The sequence below is a fragment of the Argiope bruennichi genome, chromosome 10, assembly GCF_947563725.1.
Source record: "Argiope bruennichi chromosome 10, qqArgBrue1.1, whole genome shotgun sequence".
Classification (NCBI taxonomy): Eukaryota; Metazoa; Arthropoda; class Arachnida; order Araneae; family Araneidae; genus Argiope; species Argiope bruennichi.
The window spans coordinates 118,421,979-118,448,300 of NC_079160.1; the positions used below are offsets into that span (position 1 = coordinate 118,421,979).

Sequence of the window (26,322 nt, forward strand, 5' to 3'; positions counted from 1 at the left end):
CTTCCAATCATACATAGAACATAACTTTACAAAACCACTCCATCAAGAATCCATCAGCATTCTCAAAAGGAGAAAACACATAAACCACTAGTCAATGGATTAAAACCACTAGCACCGCATCAATGCTACTATCAATGCAAACAATATTTTTAAGGTCAATGAAAAATTCATTATATGGCATTAGACAATCTACATTCTTGTTTACAAGTTTCAAGTCTCAATTCTGGTTTGAATGGTCGAAGGTGAATCCTTTAAATATTTTTTTAATGCAACAAATACAGCAAAAACCCTCATCTGAATAACAAAGTACAATTACGAAATATACAAGTACCATATTAGTGTAAACAACATAAAAATAAAACAAAAAAAATTGAAGAATCCCCATGAGAATGTATATAAATATACAAATTTCAGCATTTATATAAATATACAAAATACTTACAATTTATTTAAAAAAAAATTAAGTTCAAAATTTCTAAACTACAGTTAAGTAATTGTAAATTTGACTAGCCATTGTCATAATTTCATTTAGTTATAAAAAAATACTCTGAAACTCAAAAAAAAAAAAAATAATCTGTGAAATGAATAGTAAATATTTTAAAGGAAAGAAATTTTTGAAAAAATCCAATGTTCCTGAATTTTTAACAAGGATGATTTAGGCTATTTAAAGCATGGAACGTAAAAAAATCATTAGTAGTAGCAAAATATACAAATGATTTTTAATCATCAGTAATTATAAATCAGAACTGGATGTAAATTTTTCCATCTGCCCCATTAACCCTCTCGCTACTGGCCCAGTTGTGAAAAGTCTGTTCTAATAAGCCAATTTCTTTTTCAGACTAGGAATTCAAGATGTATATCATGGGGAACTTTACTGATAACTAGCTTTATATCTTGCCCCATCGTTTGAAATAGAAACTGATCCATTAATACAAATTGGATTGGCTCAGAGAAGTAGTGAAAGTGTTGAAAGTTCTCATCACTAAGCCAATAAAGGCTCCAACTTAGAAACACATTTCTCTTTAGACTTTTGATGAACACAGTGTACATAATTTCAGTTTCTTTAAATATACTTCAATTCTTTGTTTTTACTATTATGTAGAAAATCACAATCTGGTAAAAAATAAGCCCAAGGATACAAGTTCACATTTCGAAGACAAGCTTTTATAATATTATTTAATTATGTGTTTTCAAAACAATTAAAACCTTCGTCTGAATGGAATGAAATGTTGCAGATGTGCAGTTGATTTAAGGTCCTTTAAAAAATATGTGTGTTCATAAATACAATAAAATTCTAAGGGAAAAAATTCCTGCTGTCATTATTTAAATACCATAACAGTAAGTGAAAAAAGATCAATGAAATTAGAAATTTTATATTACAAAATCTTACTTCATAGACTCCATAGGAAACTTCTTTAACAAATGTCATACTTCTTTATAAGTAATTTTTAAAGAAACAGACAGCAAGAAAATGTTAAATGCATTTTAATGGAAACTAGAAGTTTTTACAATGAAATAATGATTCTAAAGGTTTAATTGTGCAGAAGATGATTATGGAATATCAATACAGTGATAGAATACAATTATTCAGTTCATTTCAAATATTTGTCACTTTGTGCCAGCAGCAACTTAGCAGAAGACTTGGCATCGCGGAACAATCCACAGACCTCTTCAATGTCTTGTTTTTTAACTGAAGTACGACCACTTACTTTTGCAAGCAAGCTTGCTGGACTCATTAGCTGCACAGCATACCTATAATAATTACACTAATTTATTAATATGTAAATCCAATGAATATAACAATTAAAGCCTAACTTCCCACAAAGAAAATAAATCAGTAGGATACAAGGAAGTTTTACTCCCTTCTTACTAATCCTAAGAAGTATTCTTATACAATCCTCCTAGGTAAATTCTTCTTGATTCATTCGATAAAGTGAAAATAATGTGCATCTTAGTAGAATTATTGTATAGAAATAATTTTAGTTGAGTTTATTGATTAGCTTCTAATGCTTTAATTTAGAGCAAGACAAAAAAATATTGGCCTTGAAAGAAAAAAAAATCTTTCTTTTTATAAGCATTAAAAGACAAATTTAACAATTAAATGAAACTAACAGAGAAAATTATTCTAATGCAAAAAAGATAAATATATATATTTTTTAAATAAATAAAGACACTCCTATAAAACAAGTCATTTAGATCCATTAATAAAGAAAATAGCTGTTTTCAACATTGGTGCTTTTCCATAAATTCCATTAGTGCTTTTCCACAGAAATTTAAGTTAAGCATTTTCAAATAAATTATTACTCCTTCCTAAATGCCTCTCAAAATGTTCTTCGGTGATTCATTTGCAGGTTGAATTCATCTGTCATTGTTTGAGTAACATTTAATTGCACAGCTGAGGTTCATGAGCAATTCATCAAAAATAAGGCTCAAACCAAGTCAAACTCATTCTTTTATGCTTGTAAAGTGAAATCATGTGATCCCTCAAGTACTGCAAATGTTCCATTTCCATAGTTAAATAATATTTTTTTAGAAGTCACACAAAAGTAATACTAATAGTGTAAATTTTCAGGTCATATTATTCATGAAAAACAAATGGTTTCTTAAAAAACATGAGCATAGTTGTAGTAATTTTCCATTAATTTAATAACAGGTACCAGATATAAAAGTTGACATGAAATGAAACCTAAAAGGAAAAAGGCTTAATGTTTAGAGACATCACAATTGATGTTTTGCTTTATAAAGGCTCTAATGCTGGGCATATTTACCATGTAATATGATTGCTATCATAGCAAGCAGAAAAATACATATTTTTTAGTTGAAATGCTTTTTGAAGGACAAAAGTACTTTTAAATGTGTATTAAGCTGCTTTTAAAATTACTTAAAACAAGACATTTTATATCATAATGAAAAGATGGTAATACACATCTAGATATTTATTTCTGGCTTAGCTTATTTGTGGCTGATGTACCAAAAATTATTTTTCCAAAGGACCTTCATATCACAAACTAAAATTAATAAAATTGCAGGAGAGATGCAACTGAAAATTAATACTGTTAAAATAATCACACATTCTCGGGGAAAAATTGAAATTGATACTTTTGTTAAAATAGAATAAAACTCAACTAGGAAAAAATGTAAAAATAATTTAATTTGACAATAAAACAAAAATTAATTACCTTAATGTTGTTTTCACTCCAATTTCTCCTAAAGCCAAAAGTGACTCTTCATCAATATTTATTCCTTCAACAGTTGCCCGAATTTTTAAGATCTACACAAAATCAGAATAAAGCATTGAAAGAAACTCAGAAGTAAACAAGAAAGCAAATGGCAATCTGACAAAATAATGTAAAAATCAATAAATTTTGAAAAAATTTCAGATGTCTTAAATTATGGCTTCGACTTCAAGTAGTGAGAGTCATTTCATAAACTGCTGAAGATTGTCAAAATGTTCAATATTAAGCAAAAACAATGGAGAAAGCATTCCTGAAAAGTTTTAAGTATAAAAATAAATATGTATCTAACTAAATTTCTTTTCATTTATTATAAATCAATATTTCATCTGATTATTTCTTTATTACCATTAGATATATAAGATATCACGAAAAAATATTTTGAATATAGATGAAATACTATATTTTCCTCTGAACTAAAAACAGAAAACACATATAAAAAATTTCAACTCAAAAACAATATGACAGTGGAGCCTGAAATTAGATAATACACTAATATAAATAAAATTCACATTTTGAAAGCCAATTAATTTTAAATGTTAAGTATTTTTTCTTTAGAAAGGCTCAATTCTCACTAAATTTGAATGTTGGAAAACTTGCTGTAGTATCAAAAATTCTTTGCTAAGGGTTGTTCATGGAAGCTATTAGTAATATCTGATGGATTATTATAAAGTTTGAAAGAATTTTATATTGGACTTTTCAAACAGAAAAGTACCAAATTTCTGAAAAAATGCATTGTGTTAAAAAAGTAAAAGTTTAATCTTTGATAAATTCACTGGCGAAAATAATGCTACATATTTTCTACAATATATTTTACTTATTAAATTATTTAAAATCTGAAAAATATTCAATAAAATAACTTAATAATGCCCACTAATTATTGCACTATGTATTTTGAATGCTTTAAAGCTTGATAGTAAGCAAAACATGAGAAATCTGAATAAAAATATACATGGAAATTTCAGTTTAACGAGAAAGAAAAAAAAAAAAAAACTACGTAATAATTTACCTGAATCATTTCAGCATTAGAATAAGGCAAAGTTCGGATAATCATTAGGCGATCTAACAAATCAACAGGGATTCCATGAGATGAAATTATGTCTTCAGCCCCTCTATAAAAGCATTATTAGAAATTAAATTTTATAACTGCTAGCAAATTAGGTTATTCTAGTATACAATATGTATATTCTTTGTGAAATATTTTTTTAAAAAAAAATAAGATAACTGTAAACCAGAACTCTCACATACACATATTATACTCTATAATATGCAAGGATTATTTCTCCAGTTTATCTTTCAGGTGTTAGCTACAAGAGTGATTTGACCTCTAAGTACAAAATTTTGAATTCATGGAATAAGAATCATTACCAATTATAATTTTTCTCATTAAGAATGTTTTTAATTAATTAATTATTATTTTTAAAAATTATTTTGAAAAGGAATACATGGGTCAAACTCAGGTGCTCGTTAATTATAAATAATAGATTTTCCTTTATATATATATATATATATATATATATATATATATATATATATATATATATATATATATATAGTGTTAGAATGAGAACTGAAACAATACCTAATTGGGCATCTCCCTCTATTTGTAGCAAATATAACTATTGGTGCAATGGAGGATTCTAATGCCCTATGCAAATATGTGAAGCATTCAATGTCCAGCATATGAACTTCATCAATAAAAAGAACCCCAGGTACAAGTTCAGCAATACCTTGATCAATATATTTATTCACAACTTTGTTTATCTCTTTCCTAAGTTTATCTAAAATTTACAAAAAAAAAAAAAAAAAAAAAAAAAGTAAGAACAATAAGAAATAAGTAAGTCAATCACAATAAAAAATAAGACAATCACATTTACAACTCATGTTGAAACAAATACAATAAATGAAAATTATTGTACGAAAAGAATATTTTTCTTTTGATAATTTTAATATCTAACAGTCTTTAACTTATACCTTAAAGAACAACAAATACTGTACTAGGAGGGATCCCACCTCCGGCCTTTGTCTACAAAGGGCCAATTTCCTGATCCAAATCCCATTCCCCCCCTCTTAATTATTGCCAACATGTGCTCTAAAAATTCCTTTTTCTTTATTTCCCACACCATAAGTGAAGGGATAAAAATTTCTGATGCCTACATAATTATTTACCCCAGATTCCCCGTCCTAAGTTGACACATGTCAAATAAACCCATATCAGAATCTCGGAATCAAACCACTAAAGGGAAAAATTCTGACACTTTCGCTCATCTTCTGGTGTAAACTAGGCATTCATCCCATCTTTGTCTCTGTTATGCCTCCTGTGGTAAAATAAATTCTAAGTTCATTCAAAAAGTCTCTTTCTTTCAGACATGTAACTGCTACAATTATACTACAACTACTGAGTCAACAGAATCATTAATTAATCAAAATTAGTTATTATACCACTGAAGTGTAATCTTATAAGTTAGGACCTTAGCTGTCAACTAAATTGTAAAATATTATTTTGTGTCACTTAATAAACCATTCTGACATGATACACCTTTACTGAAATAATAATTACAAAACATGAAACCAACAGTTATGCCAGCTGAAGACAATCATTTTTTTAGGGAGTCTCTCTCTCTCTCTCCTATGTTTATTCTGCTCTAAAATTTATCTAATGATGTAAAAATAAAATTGAAATGATAAATAAATTTGGAATGTAAAGAAGCAAGTCTCTGTTATTTCCAATACTGAATAGATATGCATGCAACAATGAACTGCTTTTAATGCATTATAAATTGAGTTTTAATTACAAAATACATTTGCATTCCCATTAAGATTAATTATTATAGAACTAAAAAATATTTAAAAAAAGCATATTATAAAACAAGATTTAAAAATGCAAGAAACATTGCAATCAATTATGAATGAAAATTATTGAAATTAAATGGAAGGTGAAAATAAATTTTACATGTCATAGAATGATTTTTAAAAAGTGGACAACAAAAATTCATTAAAAAAATTTCCATCAATAATTAGTAAAGACAAAAAACAGATATACCCGTAATTTCAGTTTTCTTAGGCTTGATTAGCATGCTCATGATTGAAAGGATGTCTTGACCACCTTGAGGCTTGGCATTAGCAACATCTAAATCATGAAGAGTGACATCCTGAACAATTTCTTTCTTTTTATGAACGTCCCCCTTTGGCAAGGGAACATATTCTTCAGCCTATAAGAGCAAAAATTAATAAGACTTTTAATTGGACTTAACTCACTTGTAAAATAGGTAAAGAATAGATAATATATAAAATTTTAAAAAATGAAAGTGCCCTTGTTCAATAAAATTTACAAGTTAAATATAAATGGTTATAAATTATAAATAGATAAATTGAGTCTCTTAAACAGACACACATTCACTATAATATAACATATATATGCCTAAGAATCAAGTGCTCTAATACAAAGAGAATTTAGTCTTTAAATTAAACAGTAATTAACTGACATTACAAACATAATGAAATTATATTTCTCATAATTGGATGTTTAGATTACGGCCTAAATAAATACAGGGTCTCCTCGACTTATAATCAAAGTTTGATCTGACTTACAAGTTGCAAATCAGATCTAAATATCCAAGCAACATTTTCATTCAAGAAAATTATTAAAATTGTATTTAAGACTCAACAATATGTATATTTATAAATATTATACATACTGTGTACAATAAATAAGATCTGCTCTTTTGTACATACGGTAAACAGAAATACAGCAGGAAATTAAACTTTTATTATAAAGTTGGAAATTTATTCTTTATGATCATATAGATGAGTGGTCTAAATTGATTAGGTTATAGGTGAAGGAAAAGTGGTATTCATATAAAACAAGGACTTTTGAGAAAATGAGAATAAATGTGTGTACCTAAATCAGGGGAATTTTACTATGCATTACAGATGACTAGAGAAATTTAGCTAGTCAATTTCAAATGTCATCAGACTGATGTGTCAGTTAAGTTTTATAAATCCCAGAAAATAAAAATATTTGTTTAAATTATTAATTCTGAATAATATCAAATAATATTAATTTCAAAATTGGAATATCAATTATTAAAATATTATAAAAATACTTGGTTGAAAATAAGCAGTTCTGCTTTAAAACAATTTAAAAATTTTAATGCTTCTTTTGCTAAAATTTAAGATCTGTAATTTCTGCTTCAACTCTTAAACTCTTTTTAAACAGTCTCAAGAGCTTTTATTTATTTATTTATTTATTTGCATTTAATTCTTTAAGCTGATACTCGGTTTTCCTTTTTCGTTTTTGCTTTCTCTTTATACTCTCTCTTCACTTTTTTTACTGTAAAGAAATTAAGGGCAAAATCTCCTCTTGTGCACATGCTTTGAATAAAATGCTGTTATCAGCAATTTTCCTTTATTTTAGGTATTTATTAAAAATATCTTCAACTTATCCAGTTCAATAAAATTCATAAACTTTCCTTTGATTTCCAGATAAATTGAGACAAATTTAATAATACGAAAATGCCTATACCTTCTTGTATTAAAAAAAAAAAATACAGCACACAATTTATTAAAAAACATACTTCCTTATTTTTTATTAAAAAAACTTGAATCCTCTTAAATGATTAAAAATGAAAAGAATCACTTACTTCTAGATCAAATTCTGTTGCATAATTGTCACATCTTCCTTGTCTCTAAAATAAAATGAATAATGTTACTTAATAAAATGTGAAAGATACTAATTAAAATTCATAAATTGCAGAAATAAAAAAAAAAAGGAAAGTTGTTTTTTAATTGGTATTTGAAACCATCCTTTTTTTTTTTTTTTTTTTTTTTTTGCAATAAATTATATTTTACAAATAAGTATAACACAGATCTCAAAAATATTATTTGAAAATTGTTTTATATTTGATAACTGAATTTTATATAATTTTCAATGATTACAAAAATAGATTTTTTTCCACACTATTATATAAGGGTTTTCACATGATTTCATATATTGGGGAGAGGGGAATCTTGAAATATTTGGACATATGTATTATATAACACATCTTGTTTTATATTTATATCATAGCTCTATCAAAATTTTAAAAATAAAATTAAAGTATGGAAAAAGAAATTTTATAATAACATATTCTATTTTTCTTTCTGATGAACATGGCAGGTATCAAATCTTTTTAGCATTTAAGAATAGTTGAAAATAAACATCATGCTAATATTTTTCTTGCTTAGTATCACCTAATACCATTCCCATTACATCTGGGTGAAATCCTTCATGTTGCATCATTGTTTATATCCAAATTTTTTAAGAAATAATTCATGCATGAATGGAAGAAAAGAACAACTTCCAACCTCATACTGCACCTAAATATTCTGAATTTCACTAACTTCGAAAAAAAGATTTGTTCTGTAACTTTTTTTTTATTTCTAAGAATACAAATACTAATTTGATAGATTTTCTGACTTTCAAGTAAAAATTCTTATTCTTAATTTTTGAATGCAAAATTCAAAAATTGTCCTTTACTTTGGATAAACCAGGGATTATTCCTAAAAGTATTCAAAACATTCTCCTTCCTTTAGTAAACAAAAAAACACTGCTTTATAAAGTCTAGTTTTATATAACATAATGGGGAAAAAATGTTTTTTATTTTTAAGTAAGAAAGTTTAATTATATTAACATTCCATTTTAAAACAACGCTAGGGCTATTCTGAGACGGACCTCGTAATTTCGATGGCAGTCAGATGACAAGGACGACACCCGAGATGGCACCCCATCTCCAAATTCCACACTACACCAGCGGGAGGACATTTGTCCTCGACGAATCTAACATACATCAGACCTGCTTACATGATGGTTCTTTAATGGAATCAGGTCTCGGCCAAGAACACCTTACCACCAGGCCACTGCAACCCTTTAAGCAACGAAGGGTGGAGACTTTAATCAGGCTTTCATTTTAAATAAGACTCCAGGTTCCAATGTCTTTCTTTTTGCCCATTCTTTAAATTTTTTTTTCAAACATGGTTGTCCCATTTACATAGAAAACAGGGAACTTTAAGAAACCTTTCAGAGGAAATAGCTTAGATATCTAAAATAGCTGAAAACTATCCATTTGTGTTCTGAATAAGTGTCAATTCCAGATTTTCATAGCACTCATTTTATTGGGTGCAGAAATAAAAAAATAAGAAAAAAATAGCAGGAAGTGGAAAGGGAGTAATAGAAGAAATAAAGTAGGCTATTGATCCAATTTTAATTTTTCTTTAGTCTACTTATTGTATAGAACAGTTTACCAATTTAATGGAAAATAAAAAAGTTAATTCTCTCTTGGATAGAATTTATATATAACAATTTTTTACTTAAAATATATAGACATGCCAAATGTCATACAAATTGTATTACACTATTCCTATATATAATTCATAATTGCAATTTCTGATAAACTGAACCAAATGAAATTTTCAAATTGTTTTTCCAGTGATGAGCATTCAAAAATTTATAAATAAAACTAGTTATTTTTAAGTCATTTCTTTTAACCTGTGCAATGATTTACACTTAAAATATATCAATTATCTATTAAAATCTTTCCTTTGACCCCTTTTACTCATGAGAAACGCATAATAAAACAAACAATTCCACATTAAATACAATGTGAACTGCAGATATATTTACCTAACAAAAAATTTTTTCTTTTACTATAAAAATTTTTTTATTTTAGATGGAACAAAACACCAAGCAATTTACTTTTTAAATATTCTCATAAATTTAATTTGACATAAAATAATTTTTCATTAACTACAAAAAAAATCTCTGATTTACCTTAACAGCACCACTGTTGGCTTCAATGTAAATTACATCACCTACTGTAACCTTTTCTTTTTGAATACTCTCAAAAATAGTAGGATCTAATTTCAATTTCTTTAAACCTTTAGCTGTCTTTAAGCCAATTGCTACATGAGTTGTTGTTTTGCCATAACCTGCAGCAAAATTAAATCAATTAATATACACTACCATTATCACTTAATAAGCACCTAAGAACATTTAAATCATTTTTAATCACTTTATTTACAACTAAACTGAAATATTAAAGTAAGAGAATTACCTCCCATGGGATTTTCACTTTCGACAGGAGAGATTTCTGTCACTTCACCTTCATAGATTTCCTTAACTTCCTTGATTCTTAGACCTAAAATAAAAAGTATAATTCTAATACATATATCATTCATTTGCCACTCTTTTGCTTGTTCAGCAGCAGTTGAAATTACAGTTACACTAAATATGCCACTCTTCCAGCAAATACAAATTATCAAAATAAAAGCTGAACTGGCAAATAAAGTAAATTCTTGAATTTAATAAAATAAATATTGATTAACATTTTAGATTCTTATTTCACACTTCCAATTAGCTTATGCTTGATAGTTTTTTAAACAATTTACAGTAATAAGTACTTGTATCTGTTTTAATATTTTGTTAAATATTTTACATTTTATATGTACTACAAAATTTCAAAAGTTGTAACCTAATTTAAATAGCATTTATACAATTCAATACTGGCATCACAATCAGTATGTTAATCAAAACTTCACTGAACAACAATTTTACATAAGATTTTAATGCAAAATCACATTTTAACCCTCTTACTGCATATCCTGCGATTTCCATGGACAACATAGAAGTAGCAAAATTTGTGCAACCCACAATTTCCATGTAGATGCATTTTTCCATCTATTTAATTGTGCAACTCGCTCTTTTCCCATTCATGGTTTCATTCTGGTTCCCATTCAGATTTGGGTTAACAGATAACGTTAGTAGTCCATGGTTTTGTGATAGATACAAACATGCTTTGCAACATTTTGCAGGGTCTTTTCAAACCTCAAAGATATCTGGCAGGAAATGTTTCTCAATTTTTGAACCTATTTTTATAAAAGAATTATGCAGCAAGAATGAATTAGTTAATGAGTTATGTTAATGAACTTCGTAAATATAGCATGAAAGCATATATATTTGACCATAACTTTTTTTGACTACAAAAAATTATTATTCAACTTTATAAAAGATCAAAAATATTGTGAATAATAAATAGCATATTAAGAACTAAAAAAAATTCATAATATAATAAAAACTAACGGAACTAAAGATATCAACAATAAAAAAGACTTTACCAATAGCTCGTCTAAAATTTTCCATCAAAACTTCAGTCTTCTTAATTTCAGAAGAGTATACTTCACTTCCAACCATAGGGCAAAAAGGAACTTTGTTACCTAGCTCTTGTGCAATAGCAAGAGCAATTGCAGTCTGTAATATACATTTAAAAAAAAAAAAAAAACGCTTTCATAATGGCTCATAATGAATCTAAATTAAAAATATAAAAATTAGACTAAGTAGCAACATCACAAAATAATGCCAATAGAAAGCTGAATAGATTATCATTTGGAAAATGAAATGGGATAAAGTTCTCTTTGTGAAGAATTTGCAAATGTTTAGAACTCTTTTTTTTTTTTTTTTTTTTTTTTTGTACAAGCAGTAAATTCTAAATATATACACTCAATATTTAAATATATAAAATAGGCAATGCATAAAAATGTATTGAATCAATAAGCACTTCTCAAAATCAAATAGTTATAACTTTAACTGCTTTATACTGATTTTTATTTCAATTACTACTGCATAAACAACTATATAATAATTTAGCTTCACTTTCCAAAGGAAGACTCTCATATAAATTGACTAAACTTAAAAAAAATGTGCTTTTGTCAACAGCAGCTTTTGCTATAAATACATTATTAGATCCACAAATCGAATTCAAATGAATAAGCATCCTAGTTTGGAATATATTAAACTAGCACCCCCCCCCCATTCATTTACATAATGAGATATTAACACATTTTTATTTCGAACCAGCAAGGACAACATAATTACACAAATAAAGATCTTCAAAATTAAAAATGTTCTAGATAAATTCTCGACAGACTAAAAAACTTCTACCTACTACATTTTACACCCAAGGATTACAATATACAATTAATAGGTATAGCATTTCCAAATGTGAATTTATTACATTTTGGAGAAAAAAAATTGTTATCTAGTGATTTATGTCACATATTTCTTGCTAGCCATCTATGATAACTACTTGGTTTGCCAGAATTATTGGCTACATAAAACTTCTATTCAATCTTTTGTAACTTAATCTTAATAACTTCCTCAGTAGAGTATTTTTAAATTTCAAATCTCATCAGTCACAAAAATTATACTATTTTAGAAACCTTAGAGAATTATATTCATTTGTTTTACACCTCTTTAATTTTCTAGCCATTCCATTTAAAATTTAAATTTTGAAAAAGGAATGATTTAACTTTAACTGATCCAATAACATGCTTGCTGAATCAAAGCAAGTTCATAAAAAATATAATGACAGAAAGAAGAATTGATATAATAAAATTTTATCAATATTACAGAAAACTAAAAAATATTACAGAATATATTTCACAATTTATTTAATTACTCATATAATTTGCAACCTTCAATTTATATAATTCGTCAGAGGATTATTCAATAAAAATTTCTCAGATTTAATTTAAAAAATCTGGTAATCAAATTAAAAGAGCAACAATATTTAAAAATGCACAATTTTATTTAAAAATTTATTACTTACTTCTTAAGTGAAATGTTACTTGTGACTGTTCCGGCATTTAAATATTTTATTGATCAAATAAATACTTTGAATAGAAATCTACTCAATATGGAAAAATAAACTGAATCTTCATAGCTTATCAACAATGGAAAAAAATGCCAGTATCAAATATTAATAGCAACAATGAAAGAAATATGGATTTTATTGCTAAACTTTATACTATTTTTAAAAGTTGATTAAATCTAGATTAAAGAATTTTACAGCAACTAAATTCTTATCATTAGAAATATAAATTTTAAAATGATATAAAAATCATTTTAAGCTGTAATATTTTTAGAAATTATTTCAAAAAATTAACAAAATATCATTTAATTTTTAATTAACTTTCTAATTATTTTTTAAATCACTCCAAGATACACATTTGAACCATTCAAAGTATATATGTTCCAAATCTGGTAACTGCTTGTCAAACTAATAATCTGGCCTCTGGCACACATAAAGTACAATATTAGAAACATTACAAGCCCTTGCTAATGTCAAATTATTAATTTTAAGTCATATATGAATAAAATGTTTAAATTAAGCTTACAATATTAGCTTTACAAGTTCAGCTTAACTAGCAATTAGTTTCTAGAGATATATTGCAAACTCCTGCAGTTATTTAGCTAAAATATTAAATTTTTACATTTTTTTTTTTTTTTAGTTAGAAAAAACTTTGAAGTATGCTGTAGTAATAGACCTCTCCATAATATAATGAATTAAATTTTTAAAAAAAGTCCTAAATATATTTTTTAAGTTTGTGTTAACCATAAAAATTATTAACTGCTGTTTTAATCACAAATTAAGAAAAGAAAAAAATAACTAAAAAAGGAAAAGATGCTTTTAATAATGTCCATAACATAATTTACTCTATCCTTTCCTACAAGAACACTTTTTTTTTTCTATTTACTTTTGAGGAATACCATATTTTACTATCAAATCTAAATTTAACTTCTGAAATCTGAATTTTCTCACACATTTTTAACTGATAAGTAAAATGCGACTTCAATGTTAACAAATCAAAATCGAAACAAACCTTCCCAGTTCCAGGTGGTCCAGCCATCAAAAGAGCTCTCCCTGCCATTCTTTTGGAATTGATTAAATCAACAATGATTCCAGCAGCCTACAAAAGAATAAACCAATTTTTATTTCAAGGTTATGCACAGTTCATTTGTTATACAACCCATAAACTAGAACAAAAATAAAAATTTGAATGAGAAATGCAAGTACTAATATCAATTTTACAATAACTTTTTTTATAATTTTCTAGAAGAATGCTATAATAATAATATTTTAAAAGGTATAATTTCCTAGCAAACAAAACAATGGATAAACTTTCTGTCTTTACCATTACATGATTAATTTGTTTCTTAAAGCCAGTTATGAAAATTTACATCCCAAATACTGGAAAATTAAACTAAGTGAAATATGTTTAATAAGAATTCTTCAATAATTTAAATTTTTTTTCTCTACTCCACAGAATTTCTCGGAGAAAGTTTTACTATTAAGTAATGCAGATAGCTTATTAGCATCATAATTTTAAGGTGCTTTGTGCTTTCAGGGCAGATAAAACTACTTCTTGTTCTTCAATCAACTATCCTTGAGCATCTGTTACATTTTCTTGAAAAAGAAATGGAAATAAAGCATTTCCTTTCTCATGCCACAAAGGAATTTGTTTCTGTCACTGCATATTTCCTTGATGTAAGAGTACTTCCTATTTTGCTTATTTGGAATAAAAGACTATAGTAATCCTATATAACACAGTTTCTATAAATTAATATTTTCAGATTCGCAAGCATCTAAAGTGTTACAAGAAAAAATATGATAAATAAAATAATAAGCTTTTTCAGAAAATACTATAAGAGTCACGCGTCTCTTTAAAATAACCAATTAAAAACAATTATAGCATCTCTAATTTTCAGCATTCCTCACTTCAAAATTAAGTGTTTTATTTGATAATTTAGTACAATCTTTTCTTTGATTTAATACCCACTGGTAAAATATAATTTATACAATAGTTAAAATGGTATTAAACTAAAATAATTTTAAAACTTTAGTAAAAAATCCGGCTCAGCTCCCATATACGGCCTCTGCCAAATTGGCGAGAAATTTGGCGATAAACGGTAATTTCTGGCTGCCGTCATCGGCATATGTACTCTTCTTTATGGTAACCTTAGAACATATTCAGTGTTTTTATAAGGAGCAGCTCACATATACAGCTATTATCTTTTATAAACTATACTTTTAAAATGAAAAAAATATGAATGTTTTCATGAGAATATATTCAGCATAAAATTAAGAAATCATTTTAAAAAAATTGGAGCAAAAAATAATTCCGTCATCATTATTTAATATTAATTTTGAGCATTTTATTATATTTAAAAGCAAGTGAGCATTTCATCATGCTTCATTTTACTTATAATTAAACAAAACATTTCATTTGGATCTTTATCATAAATATTTCAATATCCCCCCCCCGACTTCCTCTTATTTTGTCAGTCCTGGGATTAAGCCTAACATGGCTTCAAAAACTTAAATATTCTAATTATTACAATATCTGTCCATCACATAAGATTTAGATCTAAAAAAAGGACAGAAATCTGGTAGCAGGAAAAAGAAACATAAAAAAGAATCTGGAAAAGTCTCATGAAAAATCCTGAATTTAATTTGTTAAATGATCCAGCATTTCTTCAAGAGATTTGCAATTCCATTTATAGTCAGAAAAATTTACAAATTTCAAAATGGACTAGTTTAAAATCAATCTGTAATTTAGAAATACATCTGGTCTCAAATGATCTGTCTAATCAAATACAATTTATACAAAATTCTTGCATTCCTAGAATAGGGGATAACAGTCTTTGTTGCCAAAAATACCATTTCAATCAATTCATAGAATAATTTACAAATGCCAAATTCACAGCACATGTAAATGTACTTATAATGAAAGTATGCTTTTTTCAATTATGTATAACATATTTCAACCAATAGATTACAACTTTATTAACCATGAAATCATCTTAATGACATTAACCATTTTAATCATGAAACCATATTAATGACACTTCATTTTTTTTCAAAATGGAAAGTTTTCAGATGATCTCTCATAAGCTATATCTACAAATCAAATAGCTATGCCTGACATTCAATGTTTATACAATAAATTATATTAAATTTAATAAAAAATACTTTACAGTTCAAGAAATAATGAATAAGCATTTTTTATGTAATTGTTAACAATGATACCAGTGTAGTTACTTAACCCTTTCTAGCTTTAAGTATGCTTCCCACCAAATTTATCAATTTTTGTATGAAACTATGTAGATTGGCATAAGTTCTGGCAAATTTTTTAGGAAAGACAGAAACTTGGATGCTTCAGTTCTTTATCTAACACAAAATGATGCGTCTTGATTTGTTACTATTTATTAAATCTATCTAATAGGCTAAATGAATCCCTTTTCTTATTCTAATTTCAAATCTCAAAATATTTTAACATTATATAACTAGAAAAAAATGTCCCTTTAAAGGGTTAAGATATCAAATCAATTGAAATCGATGAACATTTTTCTTTTATGTTCGTGAATTATTACGATTCTTTTCTTTCACTTATTGAATCCAAATTATGTAAAAAAAAAAAAAAAAATGCATATGAAATTATTCAATGCGGTCATAGCAAATCAAACACATTCTACTTAACAATTTTAATTCAACATTTTTTTTTCATAGCTATTACCTCACGCGCTGCTTTCTGACCAACAAGGCCGGCAGCAATGTCAATTGCTAAACCACTGTCATCAAGACCCAATCCTTTAATATGACTGTGAGCTGCAACACGCTGAGCTTTAGTAGTACTTCTTACTTCTTCTATCTTCATTTTAATGAAAAAATTTTTAAATCAAAAACAAAATGTTATTAATATAAAGAGCAGAAGTTTCACAAGGTTTTAAACAACAATTTCAAGATCTGCGCACCATATGAGAGGCAGTAATAGTACTTTTTAATTTTATGCCTCTCTACCTAAGGCTCGACAATCACTTTTTTTTGTTCAAATTAATCCTTAAATTTCATTAATAAAAATTATCTATTCATTAAAAGTTGTATTTTAATGAAAATATCATTTTTAAAACCATGATGTGCTGAAATTCTTTTTGAAAAAACGTTGCACAAATTTGATTGTCATTTATCTTTCACGAAATGAAATGAAGAAATTCTTGCTGCAGTTTCAGAATTCTGAGTTTGTAAACACTTTAATGTGAAAGGTTATATTTTGCCGGTAATGTGAAGTTTATTTAATTAAATTTCGATGCAAATTCTTTTATATGAAATTGAAAATTACATTATTTAAATGAACTTATTTTTATATATACATATTTTTTTATGTATGATTCGAATTTCGTTATTTATAGCATGTTTACTTATGCCATTGTTTCCAACCTTTTGTTTAAATATTTTTATGCTTTATTTAGATTGAAAGTATGGATTGGCCAGATCGTTGGAATCATATAGAAAAAGTTTTAGAAAGAAGCGGTCCATTTGCTCATGAAGATTTCAATCCCGGTTCTGAGGTTGTCATTTATAATTATTATTTAATCTGCGTTTCCTTTACCATTCAGTTACTCAAAACTGATATTTCATAGTTCTGTTTTTCACATCATTATGAAATTATTATTATTGGTTTACAATTTTACTATATGTTCATGAAACGGTACTTATTATGATTTATTTATTTATATTATACTGTTGTGTATAGAAAGTTTTTGTTTTCTTTCATATTTCAAGGCGTTTGATTTTGTTCATCAAGTTTGCAATGTTCTTGTCATTGGAGCTGGTGGACTTGGATGTGAACTTCTCAAAAATTTAGTAAGAGTTCTAATGTTACTAAATTTTTGTATATAATTCCTCTGCTTTTCTTTAAGTGGATATATATATGCATTGTGTAGAGGTATTTTATTAATTTACTAGCCGCCTTTGGCGATGAGCCGGTTCGCCAGTATTACCGCTCGCTACAATTTTCAATTAAATATTTTAAGTAACTGGTCTCTTAATAGATTCTCAAACAAAACATTTTTAATCTTCAAATTTTGATAGTCATACCAAACTTATACTGTTGTTTAGATGGTTTCGTTCAATTTACTATATATATATTTTGTTAATTGGTTGTCATTTCCGGTAAAACTTCAACTTTAATTTAAAGTGGAAATAATGAAATTGCAATTAATGTAAAGATATTTTTTAATAAAACCAAGCGTTTTATTTTATTTATCATCTTTATTGTTATTTATTTATTATTATTGAATATGAGTATTGAAAACAGAATCCCTTGGTATATAAGTCTTATGTGAACTACAAAATATTTTTCATAATTTATGTAATATCTCAAAGAATAATTCAACAAAAATTTCTCAGATGCAGCATAAAATTCAGTTTTTAGTTTTCCTTTCAAGAGGATTTAAATAAAATCAATAATAGTATTTTGTTCCGGCCTATAAATATATTTAAAAAATTTAATGCAGTAAGGTATCATATTCTGAGAAATATTCTGGACACCAAATTTTAAATAAATGAATGAATGTTTCTATTTTCCATGATCAACTAAGACCTATTTATGAAGTTTTGAATGTTAAAAATTTAGAAAAACTCAACATTTTCATAATCTTAGGCCAATTAATCTTGAGAAACCTGCGAGCTGATTGGCGTATTTTCTTTGAAACGATCGATGGAAAATCTAAAATTATCCTTTTTTTATTGAATAGTGATATTCAAATTTTCATAAATCAGTCAGTTTAAGTGATTGATTTAGTTGATTGGAAATTAACTCTTTTTATTTAAAATATTAGTGTTTCAAGAACATTTTGTTAATCGTGATTTCCACAGCAGAAGCTTTATGTAAAATCAAAAATTAGTTATTTATTAAAGCATTTATTGTATCAAGTTACATAAAATATAATCATTTTCCATTTAGATCATTTTAGCAGATCTGTGTCTTACTAAAGGTTTACAAATTAGCTGTGTGGCCCTGATTTGAATGGATATCCTGTTCATATTAAACAAAACTTGCCTTGAAATAAAACTGATTTCTTGGATTAATAATATAGAGAGTGTAAAAGATCATAAAATAATTTTTTTTGAATTTATTTTTTAGAAAAAATAACATTTCATATTTGTTTCATTTCCTATAAACACTTGCCGAAAGTTATATTTTTGCAGATTTCATTTCCAAAAAGGTTTAATTTATTTTTAATTGAAGCTTTAATCAAGGTGATGACAACACTTTGAAAAAAGCTAATGTTTTCCCATGAATGCGAAACGTGCTCGTGCAGCTTATAATTTTATTTTTATTTTTTACGAAAAGAATTGTTGAAAAATATAGTTAAAATATTTATTTAAAAATTCATTAAAAATAGAAATTTAAATTTAATGTTAAAACATTGTTATCATTTAAAAGATAAATTTTTGATCTTTAACTTCATGTAAAAATCTTTTTTGTGCGGTAATATTTTCGGAAGTTATAGCAGAAACACGCCAAAATTTTGCTTAATTTTTAAATAAATAAAATTCTAATTAAAAATTTGAAAAAATTACCCCCAGGTGCACATTCCCGGCCTCCAAGATATACACGTGCCAAATTTGGTAGCTGTAGGTCGAAAGGTCTGGCTGTAGAGCGCCAACACACATACACACACACACATTGAGCTTTATTTTAAGTATAGATTTGTGCAAATGATGTGAAATTAGTGTGTTAAATTTTGAATTATTATTTTTTTTTCTTTTGAAGAACTGTGTAGAATCTTAAATTCATCTACTCCTCCATTATTTTTCTTTAATTTGATAATTAATAAATAAAATCTATTTGTTGAAATCTATTTTTGAAAAGCTATATTATAGGCAATTTAGTTTTTCAATAATTTCATTAAAATGCTTTTTAACCAAATTAAACATATCTTTTAAAGAATTGTTATGTTCTTATTTCATTAACTGATTCATGTTCAAGTGTGTATTAAAATATTCCTGAGAAAAATAGATTTATTATACAAAAATTTTTGAAAGATACAAAGTTTTTTTTTTTTTTTTTTTTTTTTTTTACATTGAAGTTTTATTATTACTTGTTTAAACTTTAGGTGAAATACAGAAAATTAAAGAATTATATACTGCAATAAACATAACTGTATAAAGGTTCTAAAATGATATAAATTGCAATTTTATCAAAAATTCAAAATTTAAAAATATTTTGTTGAGGAAATCACTAAGACTTTAAACTACATACTAAAAATTCAATAGAATTTTTACATTCATTAATCACTGGGAACAAATTGATTACCAAAGATGGCTAATTTGAAATAAATGTACATACCAAAATTCTTTATTTGCTTGTAGATTCCCTTCCAAAATTATTTTGTTAATTCAGCAAGGGGTCTAAAAAAAAACATTCCTGATTACATTTACTGATAGAATTCATATTAAAACTGATGTAAAAATATTTACTACTTTGAACCAAAATAATATGTAGAGACTCAAGTTGATGACTTTATTTCATTATGCCATTTAAGATAGTTGGTATATTAAGTGTTAGTTTTGTTTTTATTTTTGTTTGTAGTAATGATCCTAATTTATAGAAATCAAGGTATTAAATCATCATTCTGTATAATACCAAATATCAATATTTTGATTTATAAATTTGAAACAGAAGTGGGGTGATCATACAGAATTCTTTCATTAACCATCGGTCTTAAAAAAAATGTCCTATTACATCCTTCAGCAGCACTATTGTTGACACCTAGTTTTCTATTTTCTATCATTTTGAATTATCATTAACAATGATGCAATTTAGAGACTTATTTTACGTAATAGAAATTCAAGTTACTTAGAGCATTGATTCAATATATTTTTTGGCATTAATGGCTGAGTTTATATGCAAACATGTGCCTAATTTACAGTTGTGCATATGCCTGGGAAATCGGGGGGGGGGGTTATTGTCTTTACTATTCATGTATAAACAATAAATAGATGTGTACATTTGTTTTTCTAAGCAAAAAATTATGAAAAAAGATTATTTTTTCCGTAGGATAGAACTGTTTTGCTTTAAGTTTATGGAATGTTACTTAGTATGATTTATTTATATTAGCACACACAGATTATTAAAAAAAAGGGGGGGTTGTCAGTTTAAGTGGTTTTATATTATGAAGGAGTGTGTTATATGAGAATCTTTAATACTGACATTTTGGGAAGATATTTTTTAATAACAATATATATTTTTTTATCTGCATAAATTTATGAAATATGTACATGACTAAAATCTGTTTTTTAATAAATAGTACAGACATTTCTATGGTCATGTGAAGCTAAATAAATAAAATTTTTACTTATCTTTCTCCTCCTTCTTTACTTCTAAATAAAATAATTTTATAATATTAAGTACTTAAAAAGAAGTTTCAATTTTGTTTGGTCTTATTATTTGTTCATTTAAAATTTTTATCCGAATAGGCTTTGATGGGTTTTCGAAACATTGAAGTCATTGATATGGATATCATTGAAGTGTCAAATTTAAACAGGCAGTTTCTGTTCAGGTAAGTCATAATTTGATTTTTCAAAAACTAAACAGTTAGATGTTTTTGTATTAAAATGATCAGCTAGATCTTATTCATTACAAATTGCTTAGAATATTGATATTATGTAATGACAGTTCAAAAAAATTTTATCCAAAAATGTGTGAATTTTTTTATTTTTCTATTGGATAGTTTTCTCCCCCATCTTTGAGGAAATGATTTGATAAAATTTTGATCTTGATAAAATGTGATTAATTGTAAATGGAATAAATATGTGAAGTGCAACAATAATTTTTTAATAAGATATTTTAGTGAAAAAATGTTAAATTTTCAAGAGTGTTATTAAGATATTAATAAATTATTGAACATAAAAACTTTTTTTTTAACATTTTGTATATAATCTAATCTTTATTTAATGGAAAATTTTAACAAAAAGAAAGATCAAAATAAAAATTCATGAATAATATTCTCTATACTTTAGTTGTCACAATGAATGAAGAAACATTTAATAAATAATTTGTTAATAATATATTTAATAAAAAAATTAAAATATATGAAAAATTGCATACGTTGATATTGAAATATATTTCAAAATATTTACATATACTTATAAAATTATTTAAAAAGTTTTTAATTCTGCTATAAAAATACAAAATATTAAAAAGTAAATGTTTATTGCTTGTCAAATAATGATAAAATTACTGTCAAAATTGAATAATAAATTTATTGTTACAAATCTGTATTACATCTCTTAGTTTTCAGATATTTTATGATTTTAAATTTGTTTTATTTTTTTAGCATGATAAGATTTTGTTAGCATATTCTTGATAAATTATGTGATATTAAATTATTTTGCTGAAAATACAGCACTATATAAAGCGAATAATTGGACCTAAAGCAACTAAATTTTTCTACATTATTACTTTTCTTTTTTTGTAGTAAATGCCCTTAAATAAGTGGGTTTTTTTATTTAAAATTAATCAAATTGCTATTGTTTTTCTCTCAATAACTGGAAACGTATTATAAAATGTAACTATTTTTATATCACTTTGAATTTTAAAAAATTAGATTTTTACCTATTTTATATTATTAGAGATTTTATAATTGTAGGAAATTTTTCATGATTAAATTTAGACAAAAATTAGAACAATAATTTTTGCTGCAGTAATAATATTTAAAATAACTTTAACAAATATTTCACCATGTGCTTTTTTTGAGGGGGGGAGGCAATTCATTTAAAGTTTTACTTTTTAATATGAATAAATTGTCCTGCCATTTTTTTTTCTTTAATTAGTGTGATGTAATATTTGTATGATTTTTCAATAAAGTGGTTATTACTGCTCTGAATGTAACCAAGATGATTAGCTATATATATATATAGGTAGATATATATATATGGTGATATATATATATATTTAGATATATATATATGGTGCATTATAATTTGTCTCCATTTACATAAATATTTGTATATTTTGTTGGATGGGTTATGTGTAGCATAAATGTTATCTATTTAGTATAAAATTATAGTATTAAAGAAAAGATGTACTTATCTATTCATTTCTTTGTAGACGTAAATACAGGTAATTAAATTTTAATTTTTCTTCTTTAATAGAGCAGCAGATGTTGGAAAACCAAAAGCTGAAGTTGCAGCTGCTCATATTAACAAAAGAATTGCAGGCTGCAATGTAGTACCGTATCCTTTAATATTTAAATGTAATTTTTCTTCTTTTCTAAATTTTTAATTTGTTATAATTATTTTTTTTTTTTTTTTTTTCGTTTACTATCAGAATTTACATTTGCTATTGAAAAGTACATTTGAAAGTTTTGCTATTTGTGCTTGTAAGGCGTTGTTCAAATTATATTAATTCTAAGCTTTTAATCTCAGTTTTTGTTGATATTATAGTTAATTTAATTCATCTTGAGTAGATCTAATATCCCTTGCTAGATATAAAAAGGCCATCTTTCTTTATTGTGTTAGAATTTTTTAAGTCTTTTGCTCAATGATCTCACTTATGCTATACTCTGATAGCACAACCTAATTTTTTTTCCCTATAAAATGTATAATTTCTTTCAAAATTAAATTCAGGAAATGCATTTGATATTCCTCTCATGAACATGAATTGACGCATATTATGTACTGAAAAGCATACTGAAATATTTCATTCAAAAATTAATTATGCTGATGAATTTAATTAATGTTGAGTTAATTTCACTTATTACTGATATAAAATATAAAAGATTCTGATCTGTTGAAATTGAAATGAATAAAATAAATTGCTCAGTCCTAAATGTTTTAATTTTGACTACAATTTACTTACAGTTTTATCTGAAAAAATTATTCATAACTTGGGTAGGGAAAATCCAAAATATTCTCTAATCTGCTTCATTTCTAAATTTCCTTGCATTACGCTTATTCCTTAATATCCCATACAGCCATTACAAGAAAATTCAAGACTTTGATGAGAGCTTCTATCAAAGTAATTTTATTTTTATTCTGTGTCTTGTATTATTTTTCCCATAATAAAATCTTTGACAATTTGTTAGTGGAATTGTTCATTGCATTTATTATAAAATGTGCCTAGTTTTTATTATTATTATTTTAAAGATTCAATAGAACTTCCATCATTGGTTTGCAGAAAGACAACTATTACTCATAGTATTATAAATTTTAAAAACATAAATCAATCATTATATTTCTTTAATAAGCAGTGTAATTTATTTAAAAGTAAATACATACTTCTGTTTTATTGAATGCATTGCTTATAACTAATTTACGATTTTTAGTCAACATTTTTTGTCTTAACTATCAATAATGAACCATTTAACACATTTGTCATCGGTATTTGACATTCTTTTCAAATAAAAAAATAAAGTCACCAATAAATCTAACATTTAAATACTTATTCAGTAGGAATTGCTATATATAATGTAGTATTTTCACTAGATGATAATGGCTTAAATGTTGTATTGTTTTGTTTGTATTTTTAAAAACTTTCACATTTTTAAACTCTGGATTTTTTTTTTTTTTTTTTTCATTTACCTAAAGAAACACCAAATATTTATATTTAGTTAATCTAGTGTAATTTAAAGTATGTGTCTGTTTAACGTGCTTGCCTAATACTGATTATTCAAATGTAGCATTACATTTAAAACCAAAATAACTATGTTTTCACTTTTATTAATAAAATATCTCTATGAATATCAGTGTGTTTATTTAAAAAAAGATTTATAATATTTTCTTTTCAGGATTTCATATTATTGTGTGTGGTTTGGATTCCATAGTTGCTCGAAGATGGATAAATGGAATGTTGGTGAGGCAATATTTCTATATAGTATTTGGGATGCTGAAACAAAACCTTAATCTTAAATTTTTTTTTTCATTCTATTAGATATTTATCCTTTAAAAATGCATTTTTTAAAAAAATTTAATTCAATTTATGTTGAACTTGAAATATTTATCACTTATTTATTGTAAAAAAATTTATTATATTAGCATATCATGATTTTTAAACTTTCTTTTTCCTCCATTTTTTTACTTGCTGTATACAAAAATTGTTATTTTTAATGCCTTCTTGTTGTCATATTATTGATAATCTAAATATAACTTATTAATTTCCTACATATAATTATTTTGATTAGATTAATTTTAGTTCTTTATACTTCTACCATTATTATTTTTATAATGTTTACAATAAACATATTTTTTCATAATTCATTGTAAATTTTTTATATAAAAAGAAATTTTTAATTTATTTTGTTATTCTGTGTGTTATACTATAAGTTAAAATTAATTTTATCATCCATTGTTGAAGAATTTGAATCAGCATTTTATATTGATAAAAGGACATCTTAAAATATTTTGATTCATCTTTGAATAATTGAATGTTTGCTCAATTGAATTGTTTAAAAATTTTACCAGATTTTGTAACCATGATATATGCTTTTTTTTTTTTCTGATGTATTCATCATAAACATTGAACATTTATGAAGAAAATGCTAATCAAACATTTTTTATTTGAAAATATGTTCTGTATAAATTATTTATTTCTCATTCGTTTATGCATTTCTTGATTAATTATTTAAAATCCTGCTTTTCAATATATTTTTTTGATTATAACTCACTATTTTTTATTTGAAAATATGCTCTGTATAAATTATTTATTTACTAATTCATTTATGCATTTCTTAATTAATTGTTCAAAATCCTGCTTTTCAATATACTTTTTTTGATTATAACTCACTTATTATAGATAGCAATTGTAATATTTATGGAAAGCAGGTAATATTTTTCTAAAAACATGACAAAATAAACTTTCATCTAATATTATGTAACATTAATAATGAAAGTTAATTTAAGCATTATTTTAATTTTCGGAATAAATAATGATTTATATAATGTTGTATATTACTGTTAGAATCATTCAACGTTTTACAAATATAAGTTTCTCAATAATTCAGGTTATTTCAATTCTTTTATTCTGGATTTTTATGTTTATTGTTAATACACAAAAGAGGGGGGAAAACTAATTAATGTGTATCTTATGCATATAAATTTAATCGCAATAACTGCATAAACAAAAATTGGAATTTTTATATTTCTTTGCTTCAGGTGGGCATCAATACTGAAGAAAGTGCACAAGATGGAGCTATAATTCCAATGATAGATGGTGGTACAGAAGGTTTTAAAGGCAATGTTAGGGTGATGCTACCATCAATAACTGCTTGTATTGACTGTACTTTAGATTTATATCCTCCTCAGGTACATAGCATTTTTCTAAAATGTGTACTATAATGTGAACTTTTTCTGTTGAATAAACAGAAATATTTTCATTCTCTGAGTAAAATTTTAATTTTTTGACTTGCTTATTAGTATTAAAGAGAGAAAAG

At 25.6% G+C, this 26,322-nt stretch overlaps 2 protein-coding genes across 3 annotated transcripts in view; one reads left to right on the forward strand and one right to left on the reverse strand.

Annotated features, from left to right (window-relative positions):
* LOC129988000 (NEDD8-activating enzyme E1 catalytic subunit-like) overlaps positions 1-26,322 on the forward strand; it is a 46,056-nt gene that overhangs the window by 4,207 nt on the left and 15,527 nt on the right. The window contains exons 1-8 of one of the 2 annotated variants that reach the window (XM_056096065.1): positions 17,093-17,162; positions 17,356-17,454; positions 17,669-17,749; positions 21,371-21,453; positions 23,048-23,128; positions 23,869-23,912; positions 24,682-24,746; positions 26,045-26,194. In XM_056096065.1, the coding sequence (XP_055952040.1) occupies positions 17,365-17,454; positions 17,669-17,749; positions 21,371-21,453; positions 23,048-23,128; positions 23,869-23,912; positions 24,682-24,746; positions 26,045-26,194 (594 nt within the window). In that variant the 5' untranslated portion in view covers positions 17,093-17,162; positions 17,356-17,364. Of the gene's footprint in view, positions 1-17,092; positions 17,163-17,355; positions 17,455-17,668; positions 17,750-21,370; positions 21,454-23,047; positions 23,129-23,868; positions 23,913-24,681; positions 24,747-26,044; positions 26,195-26,322 lie in introns of those variants that run through there. The other variant, XM_056096066.1, reaches the window with a different exon arrangement.
* Positions 1,503-16,854, reverse strand: LOC129987999 (ruvB-like 1). The gene is made up of 11 exons (XM_056096064.1): positions 16,623-16,854; positions 13,929-14,015; positions 11,385-11,517; positions 10,325-10,408; positions 10,042-10,199; positions 7,877-7,921; positions 6,277-6,445; positions 4,816-5,014; positions 4,243-4,345; positions 3,180-3,271; positions 1,503-1,752 (listed from the first exon to the last, which is right to left on the reverse strand). The coding sequence occupies exons 1-11, from the start codon at positions 16,761-16,763 to the stop codon at positions 1,593-1,595; spliced, it is 1,371 nt and encodes a 456-aa protein (XP_055952039.1). The 5' UTR covers positions 16,764-16,854; the 3' UTR covers positions 1,503-1,592.